The sequence below is a fragment of the Schistocerca cancellata genome, chromosome 1 (assembly GCF_023864275.1).
Source record: "Schistocerca cancellata isolate TAMUIC-IGC-003103 chromosome 1, iqSchCanc2.1, whole genome shotgun sequence".
NCBI classification, from domain to species: Eukaryota; Metazoa; Arthropoda; class Insecta; order Orthoptera; family Acrididae; genus Schistocerca; species Schistocerca cancellata.
In genome coordinates, this window is record NC_064626.1 from 243,325,056 (window position 1) to 243,346,921 (window position 21,866).

The following is a 21,866-nucleotide window of genomic DNA, read 5'->3' on the forward strand; positions in this document are numbered from 1 at the left end:
ATATACAGAAAGATAGATCCTTTATCATCTAGCTACAAAATAGCAGGTCAGCAACTGGAAGCAGTTAATACCATAAATTATCTGGGAGTACGCATTAGGAGTGATTTAAAATGGAATGATCATATAATGTTGATCGTCGGTAAAGCAGATGCCAGACTGAGATTCATTGGAAGAATCCTAAGGAAATGCAATCCGAAAACAAAGGAAGTAGGTTACAGTACGCTTGTTCGCCCACGGCTTGAATACTGCTCAGCAGTGTGGGATCCGTACCAGATAGGGTTGATAGAAGAGATAGAGAAGATCCAACGGAGAGCAGCGCGCTTCGTTACAGGATCATTTAGTAATCGCGAAAGCGTTACGGAGATGATAGATAAACTCCAGTGGAAGACTCTGCAGGAGAGACGCTCAGTAGCTCGGTACGGGCTTTTATTGAAGTTTCGAGAACATACCTTCACCGAAGAGTCAAGCAGTATATTGCTCCCTCCTACGTATATCTCGCGAAGAGACCATGAGGATAAAATCAGAGAGATTAGAGCCCACACAGAGGCATACCGACAATCCTTCTTTCCACGAACAATACAAGATGGAATAGAAGGGAGAACCGATAGAGGTACTGAAGGTACCCTCCGCTTGCGGAGTATGGACGTAGATGTAGATGTAGATCTATTGTTACAGGCATAGAAAAACAAAGCATCAGTTCACCATGTGATACTGAAAAATTTATATGTCAATGCTACCGCTTCTATTAGATTTCACCATGATAGTGGGGAGTTCAGAATTGAAAGGTGATTCTGTAATGAGAATCCACATTACAAAATAATCATTCTTATGAGTCCTAGAGGAAATTAAAAAACAACTTGATGAAGAGTAGAAGAAATAAATGGGAGAATAAAAGTGACTTGGAGTGTATTTGGAAATGCAAATAAGGGTTGTAAAAAAGAAAATCTTCCAAATTGTCTGAAATTAGAATAGTTTAGTGTTATTTAATAGTAAAGCCAGTTGCTAAAAGGTATTTACTTCAGCCACTAAGACATTTTCAAGTGAACAGTCAGTGATCCTGAACATAAAGACATGTATCGAGCATCTTAAAACGAGATAATAGTAGTTTCTTACAGTAGAATTGTGAATAATTTTGTCTAACAACCCACTGTAATGTTTATAAGTAAAACTTATAGAAAGACAGTCAGGTAAAAGTTACACAACAGGACTTATGTTGCAAGTATGTGTGTTCGGCATGCACTAGTAAAGTGGGGGTTGTTTTTCTTGTGATGAGAAGTGAAAGAGGGTGTCAGCAGTGTGTTGGGAAGGTAGACTAAACAGCATAGTAAAACATGGGCTTTTAATGTGAAATCCATTCAGAAACTGTGGGTTACCTAGCAAGCAATAGTGAGGTGTAGTTGGGAGAAGTCGTGAGAGAAAATAAAAGAAAATCATAAACAATACTGCATGAGGAAATGCACGTCAGACACTGACCATCTAGTGCACAACAAAATATTAACACAAAGACCCATGACAGGCCTAGCAAGCCAGTGGTAACTTCCGACTATCAAACAACCCTCGGGTCAAAACCAGTACTGAAAATAACAAAACCTTTTAGGAGATCTGGCCTATATGGTTCCAATGAGATACAGATCTCTCAGAAGAAAAATTTAAGAACTGGAGCTATTAATGTTATATACTGAGAAACTGATGTAAGAATTAAGTAAATCGCACAGATAATGACTGAGACTAACATATCGATAATCGGATTATGAGAAGTAAGTGAAAAAGGGAATGCCAGTGAGGTGCTGGAAGAAAGGATATGAAGTGTGCTGGTCAAGAAGAGACAAAAGAGAAAAAATGTCACAATAATAGTGGCTAAAGAACTGGCAATCAAAGTACTTAATGTAGAAAATGTATGTGACAGAGTAGTTAAAGTTAATATAATGATGGAAGGAAATAGCCTCATTATAATACAGGTTTATTTTCCTCAAATTGGATGCAAGACAGATGAAAAGTAAGAGTTTATCACTACAATGGAGGATACTGTAACATTAACAAGACCATGATTATAGGAAACTTTAGTGCTAGAGTAGAGAATGAAAGAAAAGGATACAAAACAGTCATAGGAAGCCATGTGGACAAACCCAGAAACAATGAAAGGGAGGTATTACCACACACACGTATATGAGAAATAAATGGATTATTGATAACAGATGGCATAAAAAAGAGTGTGAGTCTTAAGTTAACCAGATAAAGTTGGCATTTACAACAGAAATCTGTTGTAAATGATAACCTAAGAAGTCATAAGATGCCTGGCTTAACCACTTAAGCATTAATCTCAACAGTGACCACGTACTATTGTTAGGGACATGGAAGAAATCCAGAAAGGGTAAATATGGGAGAAAGACAGAAAAAAATCTAATACTCGAAACTGCAAGATAGATGCCCAAGAGATATACAGGGAAAGATTAGGTTACTGCTTCCCAAAGAAGAGAGGGAGGATGTGGAAGAAGAACAGAAGGGGTTTGAATGGGCATTAGTCAAGGCAGCAGACACAAAGAAACTTCATGGTGAAATGAGAGAATTGCATAAGCACTCGAAGAAAAAAAAGAGCACATAGAGAGATAGAAGCTAATTTTAAGGATTTGGAAAGATGTGTCACATATTAGGTAGTGGAAAGAAGTAGAAAGAAAATACTTCAAAAAGTCATTAACAAATAAAGAAAACCCATTGTGCAAGATGCCCATGCTATTCCAGGAATATTTAGGTATTTTGTTTAAAAAAAAAAAATTTCAAAGGCCCCTGCCAAGCCTTTATAAAAGCTCTCCCATTACAGCTTCAATCAATGTCTATGTGCAAGTCAGCCTGCCTTTCAGAACAGAGTTGGTTGAATCCAGTACAAGTTGCTCAGTCCAACATGATGCCACTTTTCTAGCATGTCTGCTGAAGAAACTCGCAATTCCACGGCACCATCTAGCCAATAGGGCGCATGCAAGACGAGTTATATATGTAAATGATTAATGGAAAATCTCATACAAAGATGTGAAACAAATACTAACAAAGAGATAGAGTGGCTGGCCAGTACTTACCTCAGCTCAGTACAGCCGATAGATACACATAAAACAGAACCGAAAATTACATTCCTAGCTTTCGGAACAAATGTTCCTTCATCAGGGAGGAGAGAGGGGAAAGAAAGGGAAGAAGGGAAAGGAGATTCAGTTACTCACAACCCAGGCTATGAAGCAACAGGGAAAGGAAAATAGGGAGGGTAGCAAGGATGGAAGCATGGTTGTCATGGTTGTCCCTCTGACAACCATGCTTCCATCCTTGCTACCCTCCCTATTTTCCTTTCCCTGTTGCTTCATAGCCTGGGTTGTGAGTAACTGAATCTCCTTTCCCTTCTTCCCTTTCTTTCCCCTCTCTCCTCCCTGATGAAGGAACATTTGTTCCGAAAGCTAGGAATGTAATTTTCGGTTCTGTTTTATGAGTTATATATGTAGTCGCTGAAATGTCCTGGGTCACAGAGAGCAGGTGCTACACTCTCTTGGAATCCAGACATCAGTCAGAGCAGATGATCTCTTGTGGTCCAGCTTTTACGTGGGGTGGACGGTCTCATGCCCTCTGCCTCTGTTCATCAGGGCTGGCCTGTGACCATATGAACATGAGATACCATTTTTCCCATTCCCTGTGCCACTATTTTAGGCCCAGTTGTTACACTGGCAGTCAGCTTTCACCTTTACCCTCAGGGCGAGCCCTCATGTACATAAACTGTCAGAATATAATCAAAAATTTAGTTCTCTCTTTCATTCCAAACCAGCTTACCTCCCAATGCTTACACCCATCCTGCTCCCTTTGACACTGCTCGCTGTGTGGGAGGAAATAGTAGTTTTCCAAGTATGGAAGGAACACTTCCAAAACGTATATAAAGGGCAGAATAAGGTAGTCATATGGCATGAATGAGTGGAAGAGCCCAAAGGACAGGTCCAGCTGCCTAATTGGAAAGGTTTTCCCTTATTTCACACCTGCGTGCATCTTTCCTTCATGAAGTATGAGAGTTGTGTGTTATAAGTGCATCTGTTAAGGGTAAGTGAGTGTAATGAGTGTGTGTATAGTGCAGTGTCGTGTTCACATAGGAGATGATAAGGGTAAAACATATTCCTGGCACATAGTCTACTGCTCTCAAAGAGCATCGAGGGGGGGGGGGGGTCACCGAGCTTAATGTCCACATCTGATGTGTGGAGATCACCATCAACAGTGTTGCGTGTCCTCAGTGTGTGTGACACTGCAGAGAGGTTTGGAATTTAATTTAGGACATGATGCAAAGACTGGTTGTAAAAGACTTTATGCCACCATGGTGTTATCGATCTCAGCACAATGTAGGGGAAATAGAGAGAGGCAAAAGAAATAACATTATTAGAGAAGAAAAGATGTATAAATGACCTGATGAAATAGAAAAAATCTACAAATGTTGGACGTAAGAGAAAACTATATTAGTAATGGAAAAACAAGAGAGCTACAGGAATAGATGATGTCACAGTGGAAATAATTGAAAACACAGGATTCGTCAGGATTCAGCAACTATATAGAATACTGAGGATAATATGGACCTGTCGCAAGATTCCTGCTGATTGGACAAATTCAGTTTAAGAAGGGCAACAAGATGCTCTCTGAGAACTACAGAGGAATAGCATTATTGCACCATTGCATGGATATTTGTGAAAATATAAATTTACAGAAAATCAGAAACAAGATAGGACCAATATAAAGAGGAAAATAACAGCAAGGATTTAGATCTGGAAGATCGACAGTAGATAACATGTTACAGCTAAACAGGTAGTAGAAAAGAAACAGGAATTTGGGAAAGACATCATAGTTGCATTCACAGATATTAAAAAAAGGCTTACAACAGTGTTAAAAGGGGAGAGATACGGCAAAGTCGGAATGTTGTCAAGAGGAATAGTACTCAAGAGTCAGGAAAAAAAGATTAACAAATGCCTGAATTGTGTTTTAATAGATGTCAAAAAGTCAGAATGGTTTAGAACAGATAGAGAAGTTCAACAAGGGGATGTGTTCTTTTCTTACCAGTTCACTTCAATGTAGTCATGCATAACATTATAAAAGAAGTTTGCCAGGGCTCAAGAGCAGATATCATAGTGTATGAAAATATTATGATGATGATATGGAAGACAGCAGTGAATTTTGGAAGAACAATAACTAGATGATGAAAGAAGCAGACAATGAAATAATCTTAATAAAAAGTGACATACAAAATATTTGATCCATTGAACATACGCAACTGAGGATTATGTTTATAGAATAAAATTCCACTTCAGTTGCCAGTAATTTCTCAATTTATTGTAGGATAAACTGAAAGAACCAGAGGTTGTACAAAGTTTCAGGGAGAGCATAAGGGAACAATTGACAGGAATGGGGGAAAGAAATACAGTAGAAGAAGAATGGGTAGCTTTGAGGGATGAAGTAGTGAAGGCAGCAGAGGATCAAGTAGGTAAAAAGATGAGGGATAGTAGAAATCCTTGGGTAACAGAAGAAATATTGAATTTAATTGATGAAAGGAGAACATATAAAAATGCAGTAAATGAAGCAGGCAAAAAGGAATACAAACATCTCAAAAATGAGATCAACAGGAAGTGCAAAATAGCTAAGCAGGGATGGCTAGAGGACAAATGTAAGGATGTAGAGGCTTATCTCACTAGGGGTAAGATAGATACTGCCTACAGGAAAATTAAAGAGACCTTTGGAGATAAGAGAACCACTTGTATGAACATCAAGAGCTCAGATGGAAACCCAGTTCTAAGCAAAGAAGGGAAAGCAGAAAGGTGGAAGGAGTATATAGAGGGTCTATACAAGGGTGATGCACTTGAGGGCAATATTATGGAAATGGAAGAGGATGTAGATGAAGATGAAATGGGAGATATGATACTGCGTGAAGAGTTTGACAGAGCACTGAAAGACCTGAGTCGAAACAAGGCCCCGGGAGTAGACAACATTCCATTGGAACTACTGACGGCCTTGGGAGAGCCAGTCCTGACAAAACTCTACCATCTGGTGAGCAAGATGTATGAAACAGGCGAAATACCCTCAGACTTCAAGAAGAATATAATAATTCCAATCCCAAAGAAAGCAGGTGTTGACAGATGTGAAAATTACCGAACAATCAGTTTAATAAGCCACAGCTGCAAAATACTAACACAAATTCTTTACAGACGAATGGAAAAACTAGTAGAAGCCGACCTCGGGGAAGATCAGTTTGGATTCCATAGAAATACTGGAACGTGTGAGGCAATACTGACCTTACGACTTATCGTAGAAGAAAGATTAAGGAAAGGCAAACCTACGTTTCTAGCATTTGTAGACTTAGAGAAAGCTTTTGATAATGTTGACTGGAATACTCTCTTTCAAATTCTAAAGGTGGCAGGGGTAAAATACAGGGAGCGAAAGGCTATTTACAATTTGTACAGAAACCAGATAGCAGTTATAAGAGTCGAGGGTCATGAAAGGGAAGCAGTGGTTGGGAAGGGAGTAAGACAGGGTTGTAGCCTCTCCCCGATGTTATTCAATCTGTATATTGAGCAAGCAGTAAAGGAAACGAAAAATTCGGAGTAGGTATTAAAATCCATGGAGAAGAAATAAAAACGTTGAGGTTCACTGATGACATTGTAATTCTGTCAGAGACAGCAAAGGACTTGGAAGAGCAGTTGAACGGAATGGATGGCGTCTTGAAAGGAGGATATAAGATGAACATCAACAAAAGCAAAACGAGGATAATGGAATGTAGTCGAATTAAGTCGGGTGATGTTGAGGGTATTAGATTAGGAAATGAGACACTTAAAGTAGTAGAGGAGTTTTGCTATTTGGGGAGCAAAATAACTGATGATGGTTGAAGTAGAGAGGATATAAAATGTAGACTGGCAATGGCAAGGAAAGCGTTTCTCAAGAAGAAAAATTTGTTAACATCGAGTATAGATTTAAGTGTCAGGAAGTCATTTCTGAAAGTATTTGTATGGAGTGTAGCCATGTATGGAAGTGAAACATGGACGGTAAATAGTTTGGACAAGAAGAGAATAGAAGCTTTTGAAATGTGGTGCTACAGAAGAATGCTGAAGATTAGATGGGTAGATTACATAACTAATGAGGAAGTATTGAATAGGATTGGGGAGAAGAGACGTTTGTGGCACAACTTGACCAGAAGAAGGGATCGGTTGGTAGGACATGTTCTGAGGCATCAAGGGATCGCCAATTTAGTATTGGAATGCAGCGTGGAGGGTAAAAATTGTAGGGGGAGACCAAGAGATGAATACACTAAGCAGATTCAGAAGGATGTAGGTTGCAGTAGGTTCTGGGAGATGAAGAAGCTTGCACAGGATAGAGTAGCATGGAGAGCTGCATCAAACCAGTCTCAGGACTGAAGACCACAACAACAACAACAACAACAACAACAACAACAATTGTAGGACTGATTTTGAAGCGTAAAGCTTCATCTGCTGGTTTCCACCAAAAATTATGGAAACATAAATGTGTGGACCTCGGATGTCACATCCCCATTTCTCATTCTTTTGTAGTATCTGCTTTAGTTCCACACCCTTTTGGCACCCACATCACTACCGCAGTCAGCTGGCTTCTGGACCGTCTGTGTTAGTCACTTATGTGTTATGGTGTCCAGATGGACACTGTGGTTACTGGTTCTACACTCCCATAATTATTTGTTGGCACTTGAAGATAAAGCTTTATGCTTCAAAACCAGTCATGTAATAAACTAAAATATTACTAGCAACTGAAGCAGATTTTTGTTCTATAAAAAGTGAGGCAATGTGGTCAGCAGGGAAAATAAAAATATGAAGTTGTAATGGAAAAATTATTAGGGAAGTAAAAGCTGTGAAATATCTAAAAATTAAGATAACAAAGAAAGAAAACATCAAGAAAGAAGTTTGGAGACAATAGAAAATGTCCAAGTTGTTACTGTGTATCAGGTGTAATTAGGAATTGAAAAGTACCTGCCAAAGCAAAGCTCATGATATACACATCATATTATCTACCACTTTTAACCTATTGTTCAGAATATTGAACCTGGAAAAAAAAAGATGATCTGTGTAGAATGTAATTAAGAGATGTGCATTCTACAAGGAGTCTCAAGAAGATGAGAATGGACAGGATAAGAAATGAAACAATGCAAAACAAACTTCAGATCAATCTCCTAAAATAAACTGGAGAGAAAGAAGTGGAAATGATTTGGCCACATTAAAGGAATGGGGAAAAGAAAGACTACCAAAAAGAGCTCTGGAATGGACAAGATCTGGAAGACCACAAAGAAGATGTAGAGACCAGGTAAAAGATGGTGAAAATCAACGAGGACTACAATGGGAGGAAATGCTGAATGATAGATTGTGGAATAAAAGAGAAGATCGGAAGAGGCTTTGTGGATGAACTCCATAAGCAGAAATTTTTCAGGTACAACAACAAATAATAAAACTGATCAGGGAATGTTCTGGATTGGAATATGTAGTATGTACTGTAATACCACGGAAAAAGAAGTGGGCAGAATATGTAGCGATGGGATGGTATATGGATCCAGGAAATTCTTTGGTAGATCTCAGAAAAGGGTGCCAATGAACTTCTGAAAGTGGATAAATAAGAAAAGTGCAGAAACTAACTGAAGACTACAATGCATGGAGAAGTCCAGAAAAGGCTCTTATTCAGTAGTGAATGTCAAATGGCTGGTGGTGAACTATTATTGCAGGTTGTTGTTCAATGGCAGTATGTTCAAAAACTAAAATGATGGAAGCAGTATTGCTGGTGCTGGATGCCACAGTTTCCTGCAACTCCTTTCTTATTTCAAGGCAAAAACATTGCAGTACATTTTTTTCTTTTCTTTCTTTTTTTTCTTTCTCCCATGAAACATGGACATAACTAAATGGAAGTATGATGTGTTTTTACATAAACTGATGCTTTGTGATAGCAATAATTGAAAAAGCCAATTTCTGAGTTACAAAAATATTATTTATTTAGAAGAATTTGTAAATAACACAGGAAGTGGAGTTATACTTCATGACTTGTGAGGCCTGAGTTTCTCCCGCTGTATAAAATTTTCAAACAACTTACCGGAATTCAGCAAAGTAATATTTACAGCAATCGCTGGTATTCCGGCAGGAGTACACCCCACCATTACCTGGCTGAATTGTTATAAGTTGTTTGAAAACTTGATGTCTTGTTCACCATGCAAAATATTGCTATCAAGCAAGGCAGTTAGCAGTGATGTGACAGATCCAATTGGGCCAACAGTTGTGTAGTGTAAGTATCCAAAGAAAGAGCAGCAATGAGTGGGAGAAACTGTGCCAAATACTGTCTTTAAAAGTACAGTTGCATGCAAAGTGCATTTGGAAAATTGTTGTTGTAATCCCAAAAGTCAGTGAGGTATTTTCTGTAAAAATAAATAAATTTTGTAGTGTATAAAGGGTTTAGTGTCCTGTTGGCACTGAGGTAGTTACAGATGGCACAAATTCAGATAGGGGAAGGATGGGGAAGAATATCAGCTGTTTCCTTTCTAAGAAACCATCCCAGGATTTGCACTAAGGGAAACCATGGAAAACCAAAATCTGGATTACTGGACAAGGATTTGAACTACTGTCCTCCCAAATGCAAATCTGTTGTTGTAATTGCAGCACTACCTTGCTTTGTTTCTCTCTCTTAATACACAGCTGAAAACATTTCTTCAGTAACTGTGCCAACTCCCATGCTAACAAAAATCATAAGCTATGACACAAATCAGTCTGTCACCACAGATATAATTCCAGAATAATAGTAAAATATTTAGGAGTTGTGGAAGCAGCAGCTTAGGATGAAATCTGACCGGCACTTTCCCTATTCTAGGCTCAAACCAAAAATAGTAAATTACTACATTAATTTTTTTCAGTCAAGCAGAATAAGTTCTCCATTTTGGTTTATGTAACTCAACACAGTTCACAGTTCTAACTATAAAATAACAAATAATAGCCTTAAAATTTCAGGAGGCTGGTTCATGTCTGAAAATTTATTATTTTGCAGTCAAACCTTATTCTTCACATGGCAACCCACAATGTTGATGATCCAAAATGCCCTGAATGTGGAAAATCATTTGCGCGTATTGCAAGTTTAAAGGCTCATGTGATGCTGCATGAGAAAGAAGAAAGTCTTTTCTGCACAGAATGTGGAGATGAATTTTCACTGCAGGTATGAAAGACTTATTTCCAGTAGACATATTACATGTTGTTTTCCCACTCCCCCCCCCCCCCCCCCCCCCTCACAGTTAATGTCAGCATTGCAAATGGAAAGGAAAAAAGAAATTACGGTTTATTGGAATGTTACTTACAGTACGTGGTATAATTTAGTAATCATAAAGGTACTCTGTCAATTTTATCATACCTTGAATATCTCCTTTGTTTCAATCTAACACTTTTATTGCTTGTAAGTTAGCTTAAGATGACATTTTTAAACAGAATTGTACACTTGTGTTCCCAGCTATGTGCAAATGATCACGTGTCTGTGTTCTGTTAATTGTTATGCATAAATTTATAACTTGTGGTTATCAGTTGCTGTGTGGTTATCAGTTACAGGAAACATTTCTTTTGTCACACTGGAGCAAAGGAACAAATAAATACACTGTAATGTGAACAGTGAATCATCTGCTAAATGTTTCTTGTGTGCAGTGTAAATTCTGGTGCTCCACACTGCCTCTGAGCTAAAAACAAACTATAGATGCAGGCATTCTTAGCAGTCCTACTCGTTGTAATTAACTGTTCTTTTGTGTACTGAAAAAAACTGCATTGCCACACAACATTTGGTGACCCCTTGTTTCCTAATCGTGTGCTGAAACAATCACATCACATGCCAGAAAAACTTGTAATTCACCGGAACAATAAAATGCATCTATGTAAGTTTTTGCATCAATCACACCATGCAGAGTCATTAGTGAGCAACTGTGTCATGTAATCAACGCCTGCCATGACATCACTGACTTACCAGCAGCAAATGTGATCTGTAGTCCAGTTTCAGTGAAACCCCCACACTTCTGGTCAGATAATACAGTTCTCTGATCCACCCAACTTGAGAGCCAATTTGTCTTGACCCACATCACTATTAATGTGGTGGCTGCACTTAATGAGCAGATGGTTACAGAAGTAAAAGATATTCTAGTTTCAGTAAAAAATGTCACTCTATCAAGCATGCACGTTATGTGCTTGTTTCGGTCAGAAAATGACTCGAAAAATTGCTCTATACTGAAGAACTCGGTGCTGCCCACCATCTCAGCTACTTTATCATCTTCATACGCTGCCTGGCAACACAATAAATGATATTCTGTGAAATATTTGGTTATCATTCCTGTCTGTGGATGCACAGAAAATACTCTGTTTGTATTGGTGATCCCAACACTCTTACTCGAGCTACTGGCTGAATAGTTGAGATGTATCCACTGATAGGTCTCACAACTGTCTTTGCCAGATAAAGACTTCTGTGGAAGCACTTCAAGCACAAGTAGATGAACTGTCTAAGCAAGTCTCAGCCCTACAAATACGGTGCTCCATACATGCTCTTCCAGCAGATACAAGCATTTCTCACCATGGAGAATATCTGTTGGTGTCACAAAAAAATGGATCTGTTGCTCAGCAGTGTCGACCACCCTGTGACAAGGGAATCATCACCAGAAGTCAGTAGCCATGGTGACTGATATCAAACTGGATGGCTGTCAACTGATTATAACAGAGCACTCTATAAGCTGCAATTTCTCATTGACAGAGATGCTGATACCTTAGTGTACACTTCTCTTCCCCTTCCATAATGAAATACCGCTAGCAATCACCTGTATACCGCAAACAGATCTTCCACCAATAATTATGGCTACATCGACTTACATCTAAACTTCTCTTCAACAAGAATCATAAAGGTTCAATGTTGCCGCTTTGCTGTACCCAGTTATTGGAGCAGGCTTCATTTCTTTTTATTATCTCCTCCCAGATCATCAATATTTACACCTGCTTGATTCTACAACACAGTTGTACAGTCATGGGAGCCTCTGCTGTGCCAATTGTCCTGGCATTAAAGTGACTGCCGGTGATTCACCATACAATGACCTGTATCATCATTTCCCTGAAATTACCTACCCATCACCTACTCCAGCAGCGGTAAGACGCTCAGTGGTACTTTACATTGTCAATATACCAGGACTGCCAGTTCATGCATGGCCTCATCTTCATACAGAACAACTAAAGACTGCAAAGCAAGATTGTCTTTTATGTTAGCACAATAGATCTGTTGCCCTTCAGATGGTAACTGGGCTGCTCCACTTCACATAGTTCCTAAGCATAACAAGTGGTGTCCATGTGGTGACTATCTACATCTACATACATACTCCGCAATCCACCATACGGTGCATGGCGGAGGGTACCTCGTACCACAACTAGCATCTTCTCTCCCTGTTCCACTCCCAAACAGAACGAGGGAAAAATGACTGCCTTTATGCCTCTGTATGAGCCCTAATCTCTCTTATCTTATCTTTGTGGTCTTTCCATGAAATATAAGTTTGCAGCAGTAAAATTCATCAGCTAAACGCCAGAACAGTACCTGATTTTGTGCCAAATCTCAAAGACTTTGCTATGGTAAGACTGTTTTCTCCATGATCAACCTCATCCAATGTTTTTTCTCATATAACAATTTCACCAGAAGATATACCCAAAACTGCTGTTTCCCTCCTTTCAGACTTCATACAAATTTTTGTGAATGGCATTCGGATTGAGCAGTGCAGATGAAACTTTCCAGTGCTTCTTGGATGAATTAACTAAAGATTTGGAGTTTTGTTATGTTTATGTTGGAGACATGCTTTTAATGTCATCTAGTGAGACAGAGCATCTAGCACATCTGTGGCAACTATTCACTAGAATACAAGGAAATGGTTTAGTAATTAACATGCAGAAATGTGTCTTCGAGGCAATGGAATTAAAATTGTTAGTATACATTGTCAATGCACGAGGAATTCTGGCACCTCAAGATAGACTGGAAACTAATACTCAGTTTCCCCATTGCACTACAGTTTGAGAATTATGTCATTTCTTGGACTTGACAAACTTCTGTCAACATTTTGTACACAATCAAGCATCATTGGGCAGCATCTCAATTACAGTGTATAAATCATCAACTGCAAATGGAGCCTTATTATGACAACTGGCAACCTCTAGCTTTCTTCAGCAAGAAATTCACCTTCACAAGCAAATTGGTCAATGTATGACCTCAGATTTTACAGAAAAAAGGTGTTTGAAGTCTATTATTAGGTTTCCGTACCTGACTCAATAAAAATGGAGCCTTTATAGGATCACTTTGTTGTCAATATGTCTGTCTGTCCGACTATTCAAGACCCTTTTTCTCAGGAAATGGTTGCTGTTCAATTTTAAATTTTTCTACGGTCCCCTGGTGATGTAAAAAAAGTCAACTTTTAAGTCAGTGCAATCAAAAGACACGGCCAGTGATGTCGCATTTTTTGGTACTTGCAAACTGAATTGTTAAAACCTATAGGATACTTCTTTGATATAGAAGCATGAAATATGTCAAGAAGGGAGGTTTCAGTGTACACATAGAAGAGAAATATCAGAAAATAGTATATTTTTTCATTTGTTATCTGACTTTAAAATTGTAATTAAAACATGCTGGTAAGTCTTGGAGCCCATGGGACCGATATCTTGCCATATCAATGTCAATAACAGGGAACATCATGTAGACCCTCAATTCCTGCTGGAATAAACTGTCAAGTACATAGGTTTGTATGGAAGCCTCGGTGCGCAAGTCCTACTCACACCTGCCAAGTTTTATTTGTTAAAATAATGTTTTAGTTAGTATTATTCTTTTAAACATTAAAGAAGGTTGTGAATCTTCAAGCTTTCCGAGCAGATATATCGTAAATAGTCTTCACGGGTTTGTCACCGTATGACGTTATGCATATTCCACAATAACTCCTCAGAGCAATTGTCCGACATCTTCAAGTTGTGTGTGTTTTGTCTACATCTGACAAGACTTAGTCTAATAGCTGATAATTGAAAGAAGTCTTCTGTCAATGTGTGTGTCAGATACTCAACAACACTACATCTATGTGATGATTAGGACTATATCCAAGTTCTTATTATTGATATAGTTTGCTGCATTAACGTGAACAAAGATACTTCTGCTTCGTATGTGACTATTATAATGGGTAATGTACTACCTTTAGTGTAGTAGTTAGTCTTCGCAGGTTTGCCGCCAGACGACGTTGTGCAAATTCCACAAAATTTCCTCGGAGCAATTGACCGACACCTTCAGGTGGTTGAACCTTGCTGGTGGCTCGGTTCAACTGACGGTATCAGCATACAGAACACATATATAGAACACATGCGCGAAGAATGAACAGGCATTGAAATCAGGCATATGCGATGATTTGAAGATTGATGGCGCCATACTCAAATTCCCTCTGCTGAAAATCACAGAGCAGCCCTCCTGTGCGTGTGCTGTACGATATGTTTACTGACAATGTGGCCAGACATTACTCACTAAAAAGCCATACTAGACCATTGTTATGATTGATCTGTTATTGAAAAAAACTGATTTTTTCATTGTGATTTAATAGCAGCCAGTGCATGGTTCCAGACTGTGTTCAGTTGAAATCCCGCATCCCTGTTGATGAGAGTATCAGCTGTACTGATATGTATTGCTTCCTTAATGACACAATCCCAGAAAGATGATGCTGGGGATAAAAGTCCAGCTCTTCATAAATCACGCGATGTCCTGTATTCAGACAGTGTTCTGCAATTGCCAACTTCTCCACTTGACGTAGGCGTTTATGATGCTGGTGTTCATCGCAGCATTCTTGTACTGTGCAACATGTCTGGGCTATATATGCGACCCCACATTGACAAGGAATCTTATACACACCGCGTTTCTTCAGGCCAAGATCATCCTTAACCAAACCAAACAGGTTCCTCCGTTTTGCAAATGCTCAAAAAACACACTTAATGTCATATCTTCCGAGGACTCTTCAGATTCTTGATGACATGGCACGAATATTTTGGTGTCATGTTGTCAAGAACCTGAAGAGTCCTCGGAGGATATGACATTACGTCTGTTTTTTGACCATCTGCAAAACTGGTGAACCTGTTGGGTTTGGTTAAGGATGATCATGACCTGAGGAAACATTGTGTGTGCAAGATTCCTTGCAAGTGTGAGGTGGCATGATAGGCCAGAAATGTCGCACAGTACAAGAACATAGTGATGAACATCAGCGTTATACATGCTTACCCCCAACCGGTGAAGTCGGCAATTGCAGAACACTTTCTGAATACAGGACATCACATGATTTATGAAGAGATGGGAGTTTCATCCACAGCATCATCTTTCTGGGATTGCGTCATTAAGGAGCAGTAAATATCTGAACAGCTGATGATCTCATCAACAGCGATGCGTGATTTCAACTGAGCACAGCCTGGAATCCTGCATTGGTTGCTATTAAATCCCGATGAGACAATAAAGATTTTTGAATAACAGACCCATCAAACATTGGTCAGTATGGTTTTTTAGTGAGTAACATTTGGTCGCACTGTTAGTAAACGTGGGACATGCGCAGGAGGGCTGCTCTGTGATTTTCAACAGAGGGTGTTCTAATATGCACCACCTATCTGCAAATCATTGCGCGCGTGTGATTTCCGTGCCTGCACATATTTCATGCACATGTTCTATATACAGGGACCTCAATGTTACAGTACCGTCAGTTATACCTAGCCACCAGAGAGGTTCAACCACCTGAAGATGTCGGTCAATTGCTCAGAGGAAATATTGTGGAATTTGCACAAAGTCGTCCGGCGGCAAACCTGTGATGACTATTTACTACATTAAAGGTAGTATATTACCCATTATAATAGTCACATATGAAGCAGAAGTATCTTTGTTCATCTTAACACAGCAAGCTATATCAATAATAAAAAGTAGGCTATATTCCTAATCATCACATAGAGGTAGTGTTGACTATCAGACAGGCACATTGAAAGACGACTTCCTCAAATTATCAGCTATCAGACTAAGTGTTTTGTCAGATGTAGACAAAACACACATGCATACCTCATTCACACACTTGCCCACTGTCATTCTTGGGCATCTGTAGGTGACAGTGGCCATGTTGTGAGAGCTACACATGTGTGAATTTGTGAATGCTTTGATCTTAGTAGCAGAAAACAATTTTGTAGCTGCTTTCTTGAAGTATTTTTAGAGAGAGATTTATGGCAGCCTTGCTAAAGGGATGCATTAGATAAGAGGTAGACATAACAAGAAATTATCTATAGAGAATTATAATTGCTTATTAGGAAGTCTAGCTTTCATAATTTATTCTGCTGAAAACAAAACTAAAAGAGTAACTTTATTGACAGTTTTGTATCCCTAGTCCACGGTAACAGCATTTATTTTAATTTATTCTGTTTTATATTTTTCCCTTAATATAAATTTGAGGAACTGTGATTTATATTATAACAAAGGTATTTTGTATTACAGTCACAGTTAGATGCTCACAAAAAGGAGCATGCTGCCGAGTGGTTAAACACCTCGAAGTTGATCAGCTGTCGTCATTGTCATCGTCAGTTTACACGTGCCTCAGCTTTGAAGGAACACATGAGAGATCACTATAAGGTACAAGCAGCTTGTTTATCTTCATCTTTCTTCACATCAGCATTTAAATGCACGAGTATTACATTCATGCAATAATAACAAGGTACCAAATTACAACCTTAGTATTTGAAACATAAAATTGTTATTCTCCTCTGCTTGTTTTTGTATGGTACTTAAAATAAATTGTTCTTGACAGGATGACTGACACAAACATTTCCCATTAGCTCTTCTTGTAGAAATAGTAAACAACCAATCAGTTGCAAAATGGAAGGTTCATTTAACACATCTTTACCATGGTCTCAACATTTGTAAAAACATGAAGATGAGTTTCATTCTACAGTTGCTGTTCCAGCCATGTTTAAAATTTCCATTTAGCTTTGTAAAGTATGCTAAACCACGATCAACAATATTAGGAAAGGGCAGATGGATACTCACGAAAGACACTTTGAGGTGCAGATAGGCACAACAGAGACTGTTGCACATTTAGCTAGTGGCCATTGCCTTCTTCAGAAAAGAAAATGCACATACATTCACACAAGCAAGCACACTTTAAGCACACATGAGCGCCATCTCCAGCAGCTCAGACTGAAATCAACACACTTAAATAAACTGGTAGAGTGTTACTGAGTCACCCCCAAGTGACACAGTTGAAGTTGCTTACATGATCAAAATAAAGTGAATTGAATACTTAGATGTTTCTCATGACTGTGTTTTCAGCAGGTGCTTCCAAACATTGCAAAACAACATAAATGCTAGAGTTTGCTGCTTGTGGTGTAGCCTGTGCATATGTCATTTTGGGAATTTAGTCCCGCAGGCTGAATTGAGGTAACATAGCTGGGATTAGTGGAATTGAAGGCGTATCGTGATTTGGTGACAAGATGGGGGAGAGGATGTGAAAAGTAATTTTGGGAAAAGCTAGATTCACCCAGTGTTGCGATATGAATATTATGAGTAAGTGATGTGGCAAGAGGACAGTATCAAGGGAAAACGGAAAAACTTGAAATGAGTGGGGTTCTGGGGGGGTGGCGATTGGGGGGGGGGGGGGGGGGTGTTTGAGAGCAAGTGTAGCAAACGTTTACAGAATGCAGATATAACATTTTTGCAAGATCTGGAAATTAGTTAACATTTAACTGATGATCAGCAGTAGTACCATAGCACCATCAAGAATAGTACAGAATATATAGAGTTATTGTTGATGCGTAAATTCTCAGTTGAGTTAATGAGTTTGAGGGTAGGACCACATGTATGCAACTGAATATAAGCCAGCACCAGCATTAGTTTTGTCAGACACTTTTCGCCTCACTTTATTAATCCATCATCAGTGTGGCCTGAAACACACTGGCATCCAAACTTGAAGCAACAAACTGATACTTCCTCACCCTGTGTCTAATTCACAATATAATCATACAAACTGTCAACAGATGTCATTACGATCGTGTTCTGCATGGAAGATGGTATTCTGATCAACAGACAACCACACCAGCAATGACATCAGGGCACCTATCAAGTGGAGTAGTGTTTACAGGGTAGTCCCACATCTACAGTCACTGTGGACACAGTCACAGATGGTGCAGTATGGCAAGGAGAAGCCCGTCCGGCTAGCCGTGCAGTCTAACACACTGCTTTCTGAGCAGGAAGGCGTGCCGGTCCCCGGCACGAATCTGCCTGATTGATTAAGTGTTGAGGTCTGGTGTGCCAGCCAGCCTGTGGATGGTTTTTAAGGCAGTTTTCCATCTGCCTTTGCAAATGCGGGCTGATTCTCCTTATTCCATCTCAGTTACACTATGTAAGTGATTGCTGTGCAAACACTGTCTCCACGTATGTGTACACCATAATTACTCTACCGTGCAAACACTGGGGCTACACTCGTGTGGAGTGAGACATTCCCTGGGGGGTCCACTGGGGGCCGAACCTCACAATAACCCTGGGTTTGGTGTGGGGCAGCGGTCGGGTGAGTGGGCTGCTGTAGGCTATTGTGGGGTTGTGTACCACTGAGGGCTACAGTGGGGATGAAGCCTCTCCGTCATTTCTAGGTCCCCAGTTCAATACGTACGTACATACATACATGGCACAGAGAAGACACCTACAGATTCTTTGCTGTGGAGAGCCCTAGGAAGAATGGAAGCAAAAGAGTTGCAAACTGATGTAGTCTGATGGCTTAATGTGAATCATTCTGTTGTTTCTTGGATGAGGCAATGGTTTATAGAGACTGCAACTATGTCCCCAAGAGCAGGACACAGCCAACCACTTGTGACATCAAAAAGAGTGGATCGTTATTTGGCTGTAAAGGCATGACAGTACTGCATTGTAATTGGCATCAGATCTCATGACATCCCTTGCACCTGTTGTATCAAGGCAAATGGTGTACAGAGGGCTTCAGGAGTGTTGCCTTTATTGTGGGAGACCTGCTGTCTGTTTACCTCTGGTGTGTGTTCACATAATGAACGTCTAGAGTAGAGCCATGAACATGCCATCTGGACGGTCAAATGGTGGTCCAATGTTCTTTTCACAGACGAATCCCAATTTGGTCTGGAGAGTGATTCTCGATGGATTTGCATCTGCAGGGCATGTGGAACACTGTCTCGGGACCAAAATATTGTGGAAGGAGACCAATATCGGGAATAATCCGGAACAGTATGGGCAGGGTTTAAGTTGACCACTTGAACACCTCTTCATGAAATTGTATGAGTGAATCAGCAAGATATGACTGCTGTCAGGTACCGTGAGTAGATCTTGGGATCTCCTGCATAGTTGTAGTGAGGTGCTGTGGGCCCAGACTTCGCATTGACGGACGATTATGTATGACCTCATAGAGTGTGGGTGGTTTTTTTTTTTTTTAAATAGAAGATATTGCATGTATGGCTTGGCCTGCTCGCTCTCCCGATTTGAGTTCCATAGGACATGTCTGGCATGCATTAAGGTTTCATCGCGTCAGCATCCACCAACCATTCTTCAAGACTTGTGAGTAGCTGTACAAGAAAAATGGGCATTATCGCCTCAACATGAGATTGATGACATCATTCACAGCATGTCCCTGTGCTGTCAGGTGTGTATTGGTGCCAGAGGTGGTCACACCCCTTATTGAGCACAGTAACCAGTTGTCAGAATGTGTGTGCAAGTCTGGTAAGGCGGAAAAAAATGAACATTTTTGTCTACCGTTATGTATGTTGCAGTTGATTACTTTCTGAATTCTTTACATTGTTTCTACTTTACTGTCACTTGTTTATACCAATATGGCGGCAAAGAAAACCAACCTTGCAAAATTTCCATTTATTGCTTTAATTTTGGACTCCATTGTGCATACACATTTTCAATTGTATGCAGCACATTTAACTTACATATTGGAAAGAGACAGACTTTGAGGAGGATCCATAATGGTGTGGGCAGGGATTATGTTGACCACTCGAACACATCTTCATGAAATTGTACAGGTGAATCAGCAAGATTTGACTGCTGTCAGGTACCTTGAGGAGATCTTGGGATCTCCTGTGCAGCAGAATAATTAAGTTCAGAGTGCTGCATACAAATGGAAATGTGTATGTATTTCAGGATGCTGGTGATTCTTTAATAGAATATGGCAAAGACATCTGGCAAAATAAATCCTAAGTTTCTACTGTGAGACATTTGGGTAAGAGAAAATAATGTTACTTAACTCCATATAGGTTTCTGTCTCATTACTGCACCTGGCACTTGAGTCAACCAGTGTATATTGCTTGTAAATAGAAAATTATGTAGTCACATATTAATAGAGGGTATTTTTTATGCAGCCCATTGTTTTCCTGGCAGAACTCTACCTTGTATTCCAGATCATAGTAGCATATGACCTTAGGCTTATTATGTAGTCTTTTGTAACAACAATAAAAGGAAAATGATAGACTGCTACTCTCCTGTAAAGATGTTCAGTTTTAGAAAGGCACAACGAGAAGGCTATTACACATTTAGCATCTGACCAGGGCCTTATTCAGAAAAGGGAAAACACAAACGCACGTGCACGTGCACACACACACACACACACACACACACACACACACACCTCCAGCAGCTCAGACCTCTATACAATTTTTACTTGGAATTACAGCAGTAATCTGGAGGGGACAGGGAAGGGGAAGGGATAGCAGGGTACCGGTTGGGGAATAGAAGAGCGCTGTCTGACAGATTGAGCAGGATCTAGATACGAGACATGACAAGACTACCACCAGGTGCAGTGACAGAGTCTGTGGGGCAAGGAGTAGGGGAGGGCTGGGTGTGAGAGGAGGGGGGGGGGGGGGAGGGGGAATGGAGAGCGGAAAAGGAGAGGAGCTGGGAAGGGAAAAGACGAGCAGCTGTGTTCGCGACGAGCAGCTGTGTTGGCAGACAGTGGCACAAAATGAGGGTGAGGGGACAGGGGCCAGAAACTGTTGGATGGAGGGTATGGGGACGGTAGGTTACCATAGGTTGATAATTTCAGGAGCAGAGGATGTGTTGTAAGGATAACTCCCATCTGTACAGTTCAGGAAAGCTGGTGGTGGAGGGATTCAGTGGCTACCTCTGTTACCTTTTTTTAATCAGGGTGCATACACGTCGGGAAATCCGGGAAAAACCTGGGGATTTTCTAGAAATCCGGAAATTTTTCATTGTTTCAGTTTTCAGTTAAATTTTTGTTATTTTGACTAGTAAGAGCTGATGCTTGATACTCTAACAAAGAATTTTACTTTAGCCTGCTAATGCAGAATAATATTGCAGCAATAAAACGTAAACCAGAGAATAACACCTCAGTTACAAAAGAATATGCGCCTTTTATGACAACAAAACACAGTGCGCATGCAAGTGTTGCTGACAGCAAAATGTGTCAAAGACTTTAGGACAAAGACTATGCAATACTTTGTAACACCAAACTGCTTTCTATGACTGTGGCATCACAACTGTTCATATTTCTGATAGGTCACAAGAAAACATTGTGAATGGTGGTTTCAGAAGCATTACTTTCAAAGTAAATTTCCTTTTACTCAGGATCAGTTGTGTTACGTCTGAGAAGGTACAATGAAGTTCTTAAATCATGGAGTATTTGAATCAAATTTAAAACTTCATACTTTGAGGACAAGCCACTTCGAAAAATTTCAGGCTCAGAACAACCCCCATTTATGCCACTATTTAAAATTTGTGTTTAGTATATCTGAAAAAGGTAACACATGCTTTAAAAAGACCAAGCTTCAAGGTTAGTTTTTCGTATTTATTTTAGTCCT

The 21,866-nt window shown here is 39.8% G+C and overlaps 1 protein-coding gene across 2 annotated transcripts in view; it reads left to right on the top strand.

Annotated features, from left to right (window-relative positions):
• The window catches only part of LOC126170109 (zinc finger protein 236-like), a 224,136-nt gene that overhangs the window by 21,601 nt on the left and 180,669 nt on the right, over positions 1-21,866 (top strand). For both annotated transcript variants that reach the window (XM_049920698.1, XM_049920697.1), the window contains exons 6-7: positions 10,042-10,206; positions 16,531-16,665. In XM_049920698.1, coding sequence (XP_049776655.1) covers positions 10,042-10,206; positions 16,531-16,665 — 300 coding nt within the window. The remainder of the gene's footprint in view (positions 1-10,041; positions 10,207-16,530; positions 16,666-21,866) is intronic.